Below are 14,941 nucleotides of genomic sequence, written 5' to 3' on the forward strand. Positions count from 1 at the left end.
CATTCCTATCATTGCAACCGCTTAAAGAAACCACTGCTACACTGATATTGTTCAAATCAAAGCTTTGATTCAAATTATAAAAATAAAAAATCCATGAGATAAAGATAGCACTATATTCAATAGAGCACAGATGGCTACAACAGCTCCATTATTTCATTTTTGCAATCAAATCATTTTGAACATACACAGAATGCTTGAAATGAACCATGAGCTTATGTGGAATTTGATCTATAGTCAAATGCTATTAAAATGCAGGTGGAACCAGGGACCTTAGAGGTCCCTTCCAATCCAAACCATTCTATGAATTTACGTTCCTGTGATATAACCAAAATAAGCTGCTAAAATTAATACAGTGTGTGAAATTACTCCTAGCAGTAGCATGTACTAAAAGGCCAAGAAAGAAGGTTGTTACAACCAATAAGATCTGCTTAGACTTTGTACATCAGCATACTAATACACTGAAGAACTGACGTGCACAGATCATACAGTAACTTGTCCCTTAAACAAGCACATAATCCTGCCAATTTTCTACAACCCAATTCATCTCACACTGGTCTGATATCTACCAAAAACTTTTTCTTGAGCCCATCATCTCTACGTAAGATTAATGACTTCAATATTGATTGTAAAGTAACCTATTTTACTAAGAGGATATTGCCAATCTGACACTAAATGACAATACACGATTCACTGTAGCTGTTCACTAACTGTCTTCACTTAACCTACTGGACCAAATCATTTGCATGCATTTACACACACAGGAATGTTATGCCAGACCCACAAAAAGGGGATTTAACACAAATGATAAGAAGCTGTCAAGTCTCTTGCCAAAAGCAGCATACTTTAGTCTCATTTTTGTGCCACAGTTTGGTGTTCTACAATTTCTGCAACTCAAATACCCAATTAGCTCCACTGTTTATTTCTTACCCAGGCACACAAATACCATCTGTTGAATATGCAAACCTAAGAATTTATTCCCACTGTAATCTAGGAAATACAACTAGTAATATTCACACTGTTAATGATTCTTGCATTTGTTACTCTGACTTTGTGAAATCAAATTATCCAAAGATGATATTTTGCATACTTTTAGCCTAAAGCTTTAGAAGCTTGCAATATGCAGCTGTATCCTAGGAGCTTTCTGTAGGGAGGGTGCAGCAGATTGTTACTTCCTGTCTGTGAAGCAAATGTAATTGAAGCAAAGGAACTAAGGAATTACACAGCAGATGAAAACCAGCAGACCTACAACACTCAAACGCAAGAGACCACAGCTGCTCAGTAATGGAGCACTGATGAATAAAGTCATGTATGTACTCAGGCGAAATCGTGCAACTCAAAATGTTTCTACTCAGAAACTACAACTCACTTCACAGAAAGCAGAGACATAAAAGATTCCTCTTCACGTAAGTCAAAAAAGAGAATCCTAACCTGTCAGAGCCTGGGTGAAATTCTGAAAGCAAAGAAGGCCGGCGCCGAAGCTGCTGCTGTTGCTGCTGCTGCTGCAAGAGTTGTGTTGCCTGACTGACTTCCAGGTGAGACGAGCGATAATCGGGAACTGCAAATTCCTAAAGGAAACACACTTCAGATGTTAATGAATACAAAAGGCACAAAAGACAGGATGAAAAGCGTTTGGTGTTATAGAGCAATCATTTCTTCAAACATTTAAAACAGACCAGGACCAGATCACCAAAGCCTTACTTGAGCTCAAAAAGTGAAATATATAAAGGGCAGTTCTCACTTTAAATGAGCACATTATTTGAAAATAAAGGAGAAAACCAAGAAGCTTCAGATTTTGAATTTCCTTTTCTAAACACAAGAGCAGAGCAAAACAGATCCAAATTGTCTGTAGTGGGAGGAGAATTTCATTAAAATAAGGAAAGCCTGAGCTGTCCTCGAGGCAACAGGCAGTCGCCCCCAACCTACAATTCCACAGCAAGCCCACAATGACAGAGAATACGCTCAGCAGAAATGAGCAAGTCAGAGATCCTTAGAAATCCATTCCCACACTTCAAGCAGAATGCAACTGGCTGGAAGCACTTTTACAGATGCTTCAGAAAAAGTCTGGGGTAAAACACATCGGTATGCTTTAGATTCACATTCTCCAGCATGAACGCAGATTTTGTCAAGCACAACATCAGCTCAGAGCCAATCCAACCCAACGCTCCTCATGTACAGGTTTACTTTGTCCTCCTGGAACTCTCCTGGGCCTAAGAGGAAATTTCCCATACAAATTCAGCACTCACCAATGCCCCACTCCTCCATCCTCACCAGAGATCTGTTACACCCAGAACCCTGCATTCATATTAAACACACAGTGACTGCAGACAAGTTATTTGCAGATTCTTGGAAAATTCCTCCCATCAATGCATATGGACTCAGCAACACTTGCATTGGCCAAATTTAGTACAATGACTAAACATTACTGAATTGAAGCAAAGCTAAACCAGAAGTTTATGAAAACAATCCACAGTGAATTTATTCAAGCTTGGAGAAACCGATGATAAGAACTGGAATTTAATATTAATTCTCCATGATAAAGATATAGGATTACAAAATTCAGATTTCTAAAGAAATATATATAAATAAATAAAAAGAGAGAGGCAGGGAAGACATTTATTTGCCTAGATAACACAAGCAGCAGTTCTCCTCAGCAGGGAAAACACTTCATTTGCCACTTCAAAATCATTTTACTCTTGATTTTTCAATACTAAAAAAGAAGGTATTTTAAGACAGGCCAAGTCTTTAAAAAGTGTTTTGTTGTTTTTAGATTTTAGTCTGTGTAAAAAGAACTGGGAGGAAGGAGAGGGGGAACAGGCCAAAAGTAAGCTTTAAAGAGCCAAATTTGAAGGCAAGGATTTCAGCAATTTCATCTACAGTATTGCAGCAAGGCATAAATCAACAGGTAATTATGACCTTTCCAGTTCATACTTCAGAAGGAATCACAGCACCAAATTACTACAGATTATACTTCCCAGAAGTTACACCACAGTCATACCCTCATTCACAGAGGAATCAACTTGAACAAGTGGACCCATCAGCTTTGATTTAAGAGCCAAATTTCAAGGCTACAAACAACATGGGTGCACAGACTTTCCCAGTCAGCTTTATCTGGGCATATTGATCAGCAACTGCTCAGTTTTCGGATGTGAAGAACTCACATGACAGCAGTAAAAAAAAAAAGTCCCATTTGACACAACAAATACCTGAATTATTTCTTGCTAGGACTGCAACCTTTGTGGCTCCTTACCTGCTGGTGTCGGGTGCTGGGGAAGGTGTACTGGACAGAGTGGGTAGGGTAACGACTCTGTTCTGTGCTGAATGCTCCTTGGTTAGGAGGGTAGCCTGAACTTGACATTATCAGAGAAGAAGTCTTCACAAAGCTGTGAGATCACGACCAGCAAGCAATCATGTTTCTAGGAAACCGCCTAAAGGAAAAAAGATCACTGATAAGCACTGAAGTACCAGATGTACCCACAATACATTACAGCCATAGTCACCTAAGCAAAACAACCATTACCAGTAAAAGCTTTTTCCTGATGTATTTATTTAATAGGTTACTCTAGTCTGAAACATGTTAACGGGTCTTAAATGGGCTCAAAAACAGGTATGTCAGCATTGTCTACACAAAGATTTGAGGATTATACTGTCAGAATACATCATTTTACCAGCTACCAGTTGAATTAATAGGATTTTAAAGAAAAGTAGGTCACTTAAATAGGTGTTAAGAGGTTATAATAGTCCATAAATGGAACCCACAATATATAGTAAGTCTCTTTAGCTCAACATGAAGTTCACTTTCTTTTCTACTGCAGCTTTTGGATTCTATGAACTCTTTCCTACTTTCAGGTAGACTTAGGGCTGCTTGACTCAGCGCTGCCTACAGTTCATTAAACCACAATGCATTAGTCAAGCCATAAAATATTATTACCACCTAAGAGCAGCTTGACAGAAGTAGTTCTCAGAAAAGGAAAAAAGCCCTCACAGAGGAAAACAAGCTCATTCAGTTCACAGCATACATAGTGTGTCCCATATGGGATGCTAGGAACTGAACATACTATGAAGCTTTGAAACAATCCAGCAATAGTAGACACTCGATGACAAATTTGCCTCTACTGCAAATTAGCTGCAGATTAACAGTGGAATGTACACTGATAGGAGGAAGATTAAAATACTGGGGAGGAAAAAAGGCCACTAAGAAAGTTCAAGCGTCCATAAAGCAGTGTACAGCTTTATCTGCCTAAACCATCTGCTGAGGATCAGAAGACAGCAACCAAACATGAACGCTGCCCATTAGTGCTTAGAGCACTTCTCCATGCAGGTGAATTACAAAAGAGAATTTCTTTTTTTAAAGCATAAGCTGTTTCTTCCTGACAGCCCAGAAGAGGCAATCCTTGGAGCCTGAAGTAGTAAACACAGAATTCTATCAGACCTGTAGCAACCTCTGCTCTGGAGCCCAGCAGACATGCAGACCTTCAAACAAAGTAATGCTGTTCCCTGAGCAGATGGCTTCATTTTTAAGCGCATTCAACTGCAACTTTTCACAAACACCAACATAAAATTATGCTTCTGAACTGTGGTTTCCATTAACAGTCAATAGACAAAATCCGCTTAGGAAAAGATCTGACACAGCAAGCTATACAAACAGATTTTCAAGTTTATCTAATGTATTTTGTCACTCCTGCCCTGATTACTTTCCTTTCCCACCTCTCCATCAAAGAAACCACTGGAGTTCAAGCCTTTCTGTCTACAAGTCCTTAGCAGCTTTCTCTTCCATTGGTTCACCCAGCTGTTTGCTGAAGCAGTACAAGTTCTCAGCATGCACAATCACTCTTTGCACTTCTACAGCTCAGTGACATCTTGCATGAGAAACCATCAGCTTTTGTTTGCTTTGGACCTGCAGCCTTCATTTGGTATCTGTGCTTTTGGCACTGGAACAAACCAAACATCTAATTTCTAGGTTTTTTTCCCCCCACCACACATGGGATTCTGCAGAATTCTTTCATATCCCTTCAGCCATATTTTTTCCACGCTGAACAATCTTAGTCTGCTTGGTTCCTCATCAACTCGCTTCAAAACCTTCTCAATTTGCAGGGTGTCCACTCTGAGGCACAGGGTGCCAAAAATGCACAGTGTTCTGGGAGAGCACCAAAAAACACTCTTTATTCCCTTCCCTGTCACGCTGGCCACGGGCAGATCCAAAGAATGTGGAGAAGCAGACAGGGTCCAGGAGAACAGCCACCTGAAAACAAGGCACGAACACAGCCAAGTACTGTGTGTGATTCAAGGTCCTCTCTAGTTCACCTCCGTCATGTCACATCTTATTTTCTCTATGCTCTGACAAACCAGCAGGTTGATCATTAACTCAGGTGCTGAAAGCTCGATTCAGGCTCACTTTGCATGATGCTGTAAAGGCTATTTCTCCATTCACAAGAACTTCAGTGTACAGGTTGCTAGGTTTGTGTTACAATTGTCAGTTCTGAAGTCTTCCCAACCTGCCCATGGCTAGTAAACCATACACTTAGCCACTGGGAGCAATCTCAGACACTGGTGGTAAAGACACCCAAGATCCCTTTGCTTACCTAACAAGTAAATTTTATCCAGGGCAGGGGGAGGAAAAGAGTAATTCACTCATTCAAAAGCAATGAAGTCCTAGCTGTTGCTCCAAGGGCAGGATGGGGACACAGCACACAAGTGTGAACATCCTTCATCAATCCAGCAACACAGAAAAATGCCCCATATGTACTATATAAAACCTGCAGATCAAGAGATATGAAAACATACAGCCTAATGGCCTTCCAATTGGGAACTGGAAGTATGACCACTTCTGTAGCAACAACTCAAAAAAAAAAAAAAAAAAAAGTGTGAAGCAAAATCTGCCTACAGCAGAAGGCAATAAAACCAGCAATATAGCTCAGAATTGAGGTCAGTGGGAGGTGGAAGTGAAGAAAGAAAAAAGAAAAGCAGAAGCTTTCAGTGGCGGGGCTGCACCACTCCCCCCAAGGGCAGGAAGAGCAGAGGAAAATGTACGGTTACATAGTGACACTGAAAAGGTGCCGAGGGAACCAAAGGATGGGGATCCTGCATAAGGCCTCATTTCATTCATGACAAAAACAACATTGTAGCACAGTACATAAAGTGAGGCTTGAGGATAACATTCCTTCTTCTCTACACCTGCCATTCCCATTAAAAACGTTTGTGTGCCTGCATACTCTCCTTATCTGACCTCTTTACATGCCCTACAGACCCCACCTTATCTGCTGATCTCTTAGTATGAGCATGTTTACATTCTGTCATATTGGGCCTGGGAGCTTGCTGGCATTTGCCCATGGAATTACCACCAACATTATGCACCTCTCTCCCTGTTTTATTACCTTGATCCTGCAACTGTGGCTGCACATACATGAGTTTGACTGTTATTTCTCTGCAGACCACCCTACAGCCACCCACCTGCCCCCCTCTTCAGCATTTGCTTACACGTGTCCAGAGCATGGATTATTCCTCACCAACCTATCTCCTGGCCAAGGAGGGCAATGCCAGCCTCCTGCTCTAACTTCTCCAGCTCCCCCACATTCAAACTAGATTTAAACATGGTCTTCTTTTGCATCAAACCATAACCATCTGTACAGACTGCACACAGTCCCATCCATGCTTCCCTCACTGCTCTATCTTCTCTTTCCTCATGACAAACCATGTCTCAGTCTACACAAACCCAACCAGAATTCTCCTGTAAAGCCCACTATTATCAAGTACATCTGCCTCTCTGAACCTTCCACCAGTTCCTTCTTCCATGCTGGGCCAGAAGCTGCTCACCTTCATTTTTAGCATCCTTGGCAAACTGGGATACAGGAAATCAAATTCCAAATCTGCTCAGTCAATGATAGCAAAATCATGTTTTTTCACTTACTATTTTCATACCTTCCTCTCATGTCCTTCTGCAAATCTCAGAGCTTTGCTCATAAAAACATTCATAAGAACCACTGTAGACTTTGGAATTGTGCCTTAAATGTCTGACAAAGATAAAGCTAGGTCATGAATGCTTCCACACAGCCACATCCACGCCGGCCAACTGTCCGTCTCACTGACAATCAGAAGGGGAAGAAATACAGGAAATACACATTTCTTGCTCTCTACTTTCATAACCCAGCCCATTCTTCTTGCATCCCAGCCCAGGAGTGACATTCCCAGACTGAATGTCCAAGAGATGGGAAAACTCACTAGTGTCAAATGATTAATATATAAAATAGAAAATAAATTGAAAATAAAAGGGAAGTCAGCATAAAGAATCCAAAAATATATTGTTAAATCTAAAGATTCCTAGCTGAGAAAAAGCAGTGACACCTTTGGGAACTATGAGGGTACGCTCAGGAAGTGTGATCATTCAAGCTTTTCAGGCAAGGAAATTATTTAACACTGTTTATATCCAAAGATATGGCAACACATTCATTCACCCAGCTCTTACTGAAACTTTGCCTTGCACTTACATTTGTCCTATGCAGAGAATATTGAGTCAGTTACAAATAATCCAGAACTGGATATTACAAGAGCAAGAGTCACAGTGTAATTTCAGAGTTGGTTCTAAGAGGCCATACTACTTTGAACAGTATCTCTAAATCTGCAGGTCTCAAAATGCTTCAGAAAGAAGCAGAACTACGTAGTAAGCCTCAGTGCCCACATGGGAAAATGAGTCACTGAAAGGTCAAGGCATCATCAAAGAGTACCGTGAAACAGTCACTGACTGAATCAGAAATCAGACTCACATCCCCAAGCCTTGGCTCGTGGATTTGTGGCATCTGAAGTGGGCAAAAGGTGGCACTTCCCCAGAGGAAAGCAGCCCTTTGCGTGGAAAAACACGGTTAAAAACCATAACTATTTTCAGCAGGCCAGTTCCCCAATTCAAACCATTCGACACGTGGCCAGACAGATGTGTAGGGCAACAAGAGGGAAGGTCAGGAGGGCAGGAGCAGGGCAGCCATCTCCTCGCTGCTCCACTCACAGCTTGGGATGGAAGGACCACTCTGGTCCTCTGGGTAGATTCAATTTTTCTTCAGACATACGCAACAAGCTAACACTTTTGCATTCACAATCATTTTTGTGCCATCTTGAAGTACTTAACCAACATTTGCTAATTAAATTTCACATTCTTTGGGGAATTTTCCTCATCTTGTTTTTGAGCAACCTAAGCGCGATAGCAACGAGTGAGATTACAGCCAAAGAAAGCTTCAATCGAGTTGTTTAAAACAAAATCTGCAGCCTCCGTGAAGCGAGCTCTGATGTAACAAAGCTGCAGCAAAGCAAGGAAGCTCTGCCTTAGGCAGGGAGTCTACAACATAACATGGAATTCATACAGGGATATCTAGTCAAATTTAATACAGCAAGAAAATGAAGAGTGCAGAGAAAGCTTCAGCAGTGGTTATTCCAGTGGTGGCTAGAAGGGCTTTAATCCAAAGCATCCTCAAAGCTTGAGGCCTCTTCCACCCTTCAAAAACCTGCATCCATTCGGTTTTATGTTACAGAACACTCTCACAAAGCAGCTGAGCATACGCTGTTAGAGTGAGCGAACAGAAACAACAAATGTTTTCTTCAGATTGAAAACAACTAACAGTTGAATTTTCATGGCAGTTCCGCATGAACAAATGCTTTTTCTCTTCCCTAAAGATGTTTCAAATGTACCATAAATTCTTGAGACTAATCTTGCATAGTTGCACTCCCGCTTTCCATAAGATTCTTGACGTAAAAAAATTGCTATTTCCATCCCTACTACAAATACATTTTTAAAGAAAAAACATCTGTAGGGCTTCGTTTTACTAGCAACACTAAATAGCATTCTCTCCATTTATTCCTAATGTTGTGAATCGAGCCATAAATGCTGCAGTGGGGATATCTGGAGAAAAAGAAGAAATAAAATGCAGAGAGAAGCCCAAACATCTGAATGCGACCCTTTCTCACACCCTGACATTTCTACTAGCATATAATATTGCCCTATAGCTGAAGACCCAAGGCATTAACTCACTGCTGCACCACTCAGTGCCTGACACATTCTGCAGGATATGGAAGCACGGCGTGCCTTAATTTAGCCAATTAAGGAAGTGACAGAAGTCAAGGAGCATTACAGCGGCCAATTCACGATGTCACGTTTACTTTCTATGAGCATGACTTTTCCATCTGCATCAAGGTAGAGCAAAAATGAAGACAGGATTTTACACTTCAAGTTTTAACAGAAGGTTTTCCATTAAAAGTCTTCCAACTCCTCAAAGTACTTTTAAGTAATTGCTTTTGGAACATTAAATATTGAATAAGTTATAGAAGAGTACTTCAAAAGGATTTTCGTTGCCATACCAAAAGATGAATATAGCTTATTTAATTGCTTATGCGATTTGCAACCAAACTATGTTACCTAATCTCAAGATCACATTTTGATAATTCATCCTTAAATACCAGTTTCCCCTGTTCGTGGCTACAAATACAAATAGAATTAGTGCTCTTCCAAATGGGGTCGATCAAATCCAACTGACAAGCTGCCCTTCTCCAGGAAATTCTATTTCAATCTCTCTTCTGTCATTTATGAGCCTAAAGAAAAGTTGCTAATAAGTGATACCAGGACCCAGGCTATGCACCTTGCTATTATATGGGGGACCAGAACAGGACAAACCAAGGCTGCATTAACACCTTAGGAAGCTTCTAATTAGCTACCCACTTACCCATCAAAAAATAAATAATGGTGCTGAGCACATACGTTTTAAAGAAAAGTGCTTTGGTACACAGTCTGCTCACCAGTTGCTTCAAATCTAACATGCAAGGGGATCAGATTCATTCTCCAATTCTCACTTGCTGAGAGGAGAGCTTCTCCCTTCTGGGTTATGTCTAGGAATTACACTTCTCAGCTCTGGAGGAACACATCCAGCTTTTTCTGCCAAGGAAGGTCACAGGGACACCAAGGAAGGAGGAAGTGCTCCATTTACAAAATCAAAGTCAGGGACGCACACGGTTCCTTCACTAAAAGTACTGTTGAGAAACAAATTAAACCAAAGAAGGATACAAATCTCATTAGGTGTTCTGGTTTCAAAAATGGGTCTTTAGAATATAAACTGTCTGCTTTTCTCCTGAAGACATTTAAAGCATATTTTGGTTTTCTCAGAACCACCAGAGGCTCATTCCTGGTTCTCCCAAGACAGCAAATACTGGGCACTTAGTGCACACCACAAGGAAATGTCATGAGCCAAAGACCAGAAACCAAACCTACAAGAGTTGCCTGGTTCAAGTAGCATTTTTTTTCCCCTCTCTTAAGATAACTGCAGCTTCGAAACTCCCTTCTGAAAGATCCCATCTCTGTCACAGGATAATTCGACTGATTATGAAACATCATTCAAACTTAACCCACAAAGCAGTAATGTGAAACAGAAACCACCCCAAGCATCCTCCAGTGAATCAGTTTGTAGAAGGCAAGAGGTTCAAGAGATTCTACGCCCACAGCAGTGCTAAGCACCACCACACCTCCCTCAGCAGGTCATCCTCACTCAGGAGTCAGTGCCAAAAAGTCACTGAAGTTTACTTCAATGCATCCAATTCCTCCCGTTTCACCTACAATTAAGATGGTCTCAAATTCCATAGCTACCATACACTATGCATAAAATATTCTTGCAAGACGACAATTTTTGCTTTTTCATCTGGGACTGGAAGCATAGGTACCTTAAAAACAGCTGCTGCACATTAATTTGTTCCTTCACTGTTAGGTCTGCTGCAGCTAAAACTGCTTTTTACGTCACTTAGCATGCAAGAAATCTGTGGTCACAATTTTTCATTTCCAGCCTCCTCATGCAGACCATTCATCAAAAGCATATCAGGAGCAGCAGCTTTCCAGAAGAGCTTTGGTTTGGAAGAGGAACTACAACCTGACTAATCCATACTAACTAAACCCACAGCTCACAAAATATGATGTATTGGAAGAGAAGCCAATCCTTCCATCTAAAGGGTTCACAGAACAAGCATCGGCCTCAACTCTCTCCTCAGTCAGCTGGGCTTATACAAAAATCATTCTCAATCTGAACTAAAAAGTCAGTAAGGTTAAAGTAATTTTCTTTTACTGTATATAATAACATCTAGGTCTATTTAGATACTCCATAGGATAAGCAAGATGGCCCTCTGGAAACAAGGTTTGTGATTTATTTATATGTAATTGTGATTTATTGACATGAACAATGAAGTTTGAGATGTTCTACTACACAGAGAATACGACAGATAAAAATACAGTCCTTGTTGAAGCTCACACAACAGCCTCTAGGTCACAGAAAATGGCAAGGAACGGAAGGGATCTTCAATCACAAACAGCAGAAGCACCTCTGCTTTGGGGGAAGGGTAGAAAACAGGTAGTTTAAAAAAAAAAAAGTCAAGGTTCTAGATGGGTACAAGTCTCTTTGAAACCACAGGGAAATATCAACATCTAGAGAAATATCAGCCAGAGGTAAGCAGCTGCTTCTGCAAGAAAGGTTTTGAGAGTAACACTCCGAGAAAGGTGAAGTGTATGGGAAAGCTCCACCTTCCTGACAGCCCTTCTCTGTCAAGAAAGCATTTTAAACAACATGAAAAGCAGAAACAGTGATAGAATAATAGGTGAAGACTCCAGCTGAACTGTAATAGTACGCTCATCTGGTTTGCTGAGCAGCACTTGAACTTCTAATCCACTATATTTTTTAGGCTTAACTTTCCAATAGTGACAGAGATGAAACAATAGGTTCATGAGAAGAAAGAGGCAGATGCATTTCCAAATGGATTTTCCATATGAAAACATGATTCATATCCACATTTATTGGACATCCTCCTCACAGTGTGAATGCAGGTGAATTCATGCAGGAGAGCACTGCCCAGGGATGTCCACCCGCAGCCCATGCCCCACAGCCAGGACAGATGTGCCTCTGACTGCACGAGGGCTACAGACAGAGTTAACCACACACACTTTCCCCGAAGCACCGTAAGGCACAACTAAACGCATGGCAGAAGAGGAAGAATTAAAGAGACATTATATTAGTTTAAGCATATTTTATAATTTTATCTCGTCTTTTCTCATTTATGGGTCGTGTTCCCCTCGCCGTCTTCGTGAATGCATTTTTATTTTCAGGTTTACCCAAGGCCAATTTGCACACACACAATTTCTAAGTCCTGGTCAACAGTCTGCCCAAATAACATCAGCATAAAAATTTAATTGCCCGAGTTTCTTATTGCTGAGAAATACAAACAGGAGGGTTTTTCAGAACAGCTTACTTTTTTTTTTTTTTTTAAACCAACACAGTGACTTAATTTTGCAATAGCCTTTGAAATCATAAGCAGGTGAAGTCATTGACTTCAAAACCACACAGACCAACATCCTCCTGAAGCCTGAAACAAAACTGCCTATCAAATCAGTCAGGGAGTGGCAGCACTACAAGAGCGGCTTAGATGTGAAGCTATTCAAGGACACAGAAATCTCTCTCAGGATACTGGGAGGAAACATAGCTCCAAGGTAAGTTTGAGCTTTCTGTGTGCACACCAGCTGAAGCCCTGGTAGGCCCAGACTGTGGACAACGCTTACCAGACAGTGGATAAAGGCTGAAGTAGCACGGAAGAGAGAGGAAGCATCACAAAACAACATTATTCGATGGAGACTCATTGAAGGAGAAACTAAAACTGAAGATAAATTCAGCATGTTCCTGGATATTTACATAATTTAGAAGTAGTCCAAAGTAAATATTTACAGACAGCATTCTACGTAGGTCAGAATTTTTACTTCAAACATTTACAGTACAGAGACCAGGTAGCAGGTTGCTAATCGCTTGCCATCTGAAACACCGATTCAGATTTGACTGAAGAACATAAACGACACGAAGAGTTCGAGCCTGCATCCAGGAAACATTTGTTTGCATTATGAAACCACTGTCTGGTTAGTAGCCTGTTCTCAGGATTGTACTGCATTGCACAGCACCTGCGTGAGGCACAGATCTGTTCCAACTTAAACAATTGTTAAAATCTTAAACTTAAGTGACCACACACACAAGAATTTTGAATAGTACTTGTGACCGTACAAGAAAACCTTCACTGAAACCATTTTGTAGGAAAGCACAGAAAAAAAAAAATCATTTCAGCAAAACTTTGGCTGAGAGCTTTGAACAAATTAAATGTCAATATTAAGAATACAATAGTAGAGAAAATAAAGAAAATATTTTTCTCTGATACAGAATATTATCCTGTTACTTTCAGACATTTAGCAGTAGTTGAAGCAGTCAGCTTCCCCTCCCTGTAAGCATCTCTCACTCATGCTGTAACTGAGAAATGAGGTAGATTAGAGGATGCAGCAACAAGAACCTGAGGGCACCAGAAGGAGGAAATTGAAAGGAAGCATTCACGTTTGTCACTGCTTTTACCTCCATTTTTGAGACACTTTTATAGACTCCTCACAATGAGGAACACCCAGAAAGAGCAACTAAAAAGAGTGGTTACAGGACTCCAATGTATTTAGAGTAAATCAGCAGCATAATATAGAATAATAAATATACTCCGACTTTGTAATTTAATTCAAATTGTAAGAGTTAGCTGTAGTTGGTTTGTACCTAAAAGAATAGAGAGAACTAACGCCTGTGGAAGCAAACACTTGCAGTATCCTCTCCATACACTAACAAATGGCATTTTAACCCCTAGAAAGAAGATTCCAAAGCGCCACCCTCTCCTGCATCACAGCGACCAACATCAAACAGCGTATTACGAACAGACAGATCAAACTGCACACAAAGCACAACAGAATTTTGTTTCCTAAGCAGTCCATATTCTATCACAGAGAAAAGCCATGTCAAGAAAAAAATTAACCACGCTATTGCAAAAAGGGTCACTGCGGTTGGCTTGTTTCCTCTGAACTTTTGAGGATGAAGGTCTTTCGTCCCCCAACAGGAGACATTAGATTTTAGCTAGTTAGAAATCCACTTCAAAGATTACATACTCCCTTTCCAAATGTCAAGGCTCTTCAGTTAATCACGAACGATATCCTGCAGAGTAAAACTCCAGTGCAAAATTTCAACAGATCTGCACGGTCCCTACATGCAGTGACACAATGCTGTGCGTCCACTTGTTTGGACATCTCAGCTGTACCCAGGGCCTCCTTACACACCACAATAACACCCACAACAGCACCATTTTTCCTTTAAGTCAACAAGCCTAAAATGAAAAGCTCTCTGCCTGAGTTTGAGCAGCACACAACTGTGTAACTATACATAAAGATACTGGATAATACAAGAATATTGCCACAAAACTCAAAGCTAAACATCCTCCTCATCGCAGTGTTATCTTTATTATTATTGTTATTACGTTACAATGATATTTATGGTCATGAAGACCATATAACTGACGCATGAACAAGCCCATTTTGGACAAGATGGTTCAGCCTCACAACTTACATACTTGAGCCTGTCTAACACTAACAGCACACAGTCCATCTGGAACCTTATCCAACTGCCACCAATTGGACACTGACCATTTTGTTATGCACAGACCCCAGTGAGCACAACGTTCTCTACCACCAAGGCAGAATTACTCCAGAAAAGGCCATTTCCCTGGTGCCCTCTGGTAGCCCCGAGGTGAGGGGGGCTGTGGCTGCTGATGGGTCCTAATGGCATAACCCAGCACAAGCAGCTGCCCACTGACAGCCTCAGCAGGAGGAGAGCATCCTCAGGAACGAACGCACTTCTGCCCCACGTTCCAGAAGACTGACTTCGAAGAGATTTTTTTGAAGAACGGGCTTTTTTCTTTAATTATTACTGTGGTTGGTTGTTGTTTTTTTTTCTCTGTTTCTTTTTTTTTTTTTTCTTTCTTTCTTTTTTTCAGATCGCGCTTCTCCCCACAGGAGGATCACGGCAACCCCCGCCCCACCGCTCTACACTTCTCCCCCAAGTTCCCCTCACTCAGGGGCCGCTCCCGCGGCCCC

At 41.0% G+C, this 14,941-nt stretch overlaps 1 protein-coding gene across 5 annotated transcripts in view; it reads right to left on the reverse strand.

The window, feature by feature from the left end:
- Window positions 1-14,941, reverse strand: part of NCOR1 (nuclear receptor corepressor 1) — a 57,662-nt gene that overhangs the window by 40,587 nt on the left and 2,134 nt on the right. For all 5 annotated transcript variants that reach the window (XM_042879882.1, XM_042879883.1, XM_042879881.1 and 2 more), the window contains exons 2-3: window positions 3,248-3,425; window positions 1,429-1,565 (exon numbers count right to left, since the gene is read on the reverse strand). In XM_042879882.1, the coding sequence (XP_042735816.1) occupies window positions 1,429-1,565; window positions 3,248-3,355 (245 nt within the window). In that variant the 5' untranslated portion in view covers window positions 3,356-3,425. The remainder of the gene's footprint in view (window positions 1-1,428; window positions 1,566-3,247; window positions 3,426-14,941) is intronic.

Source organism: Lagopus leucura, unplaced genomic scaffold (genome assembly GCF_019238085.1).
Source record: "Lagopus leucura isolate 7727_CA_CO unplaced genomic scaffold, USGS_WTPT01 Super-Scaffold_100024, whole genome shotgun sequence".
NCBI lineage: Eukaryota > Metazoa > Chordata > Aves > Galliformes > Phasianidae > Lagopus > Lagopus leucura.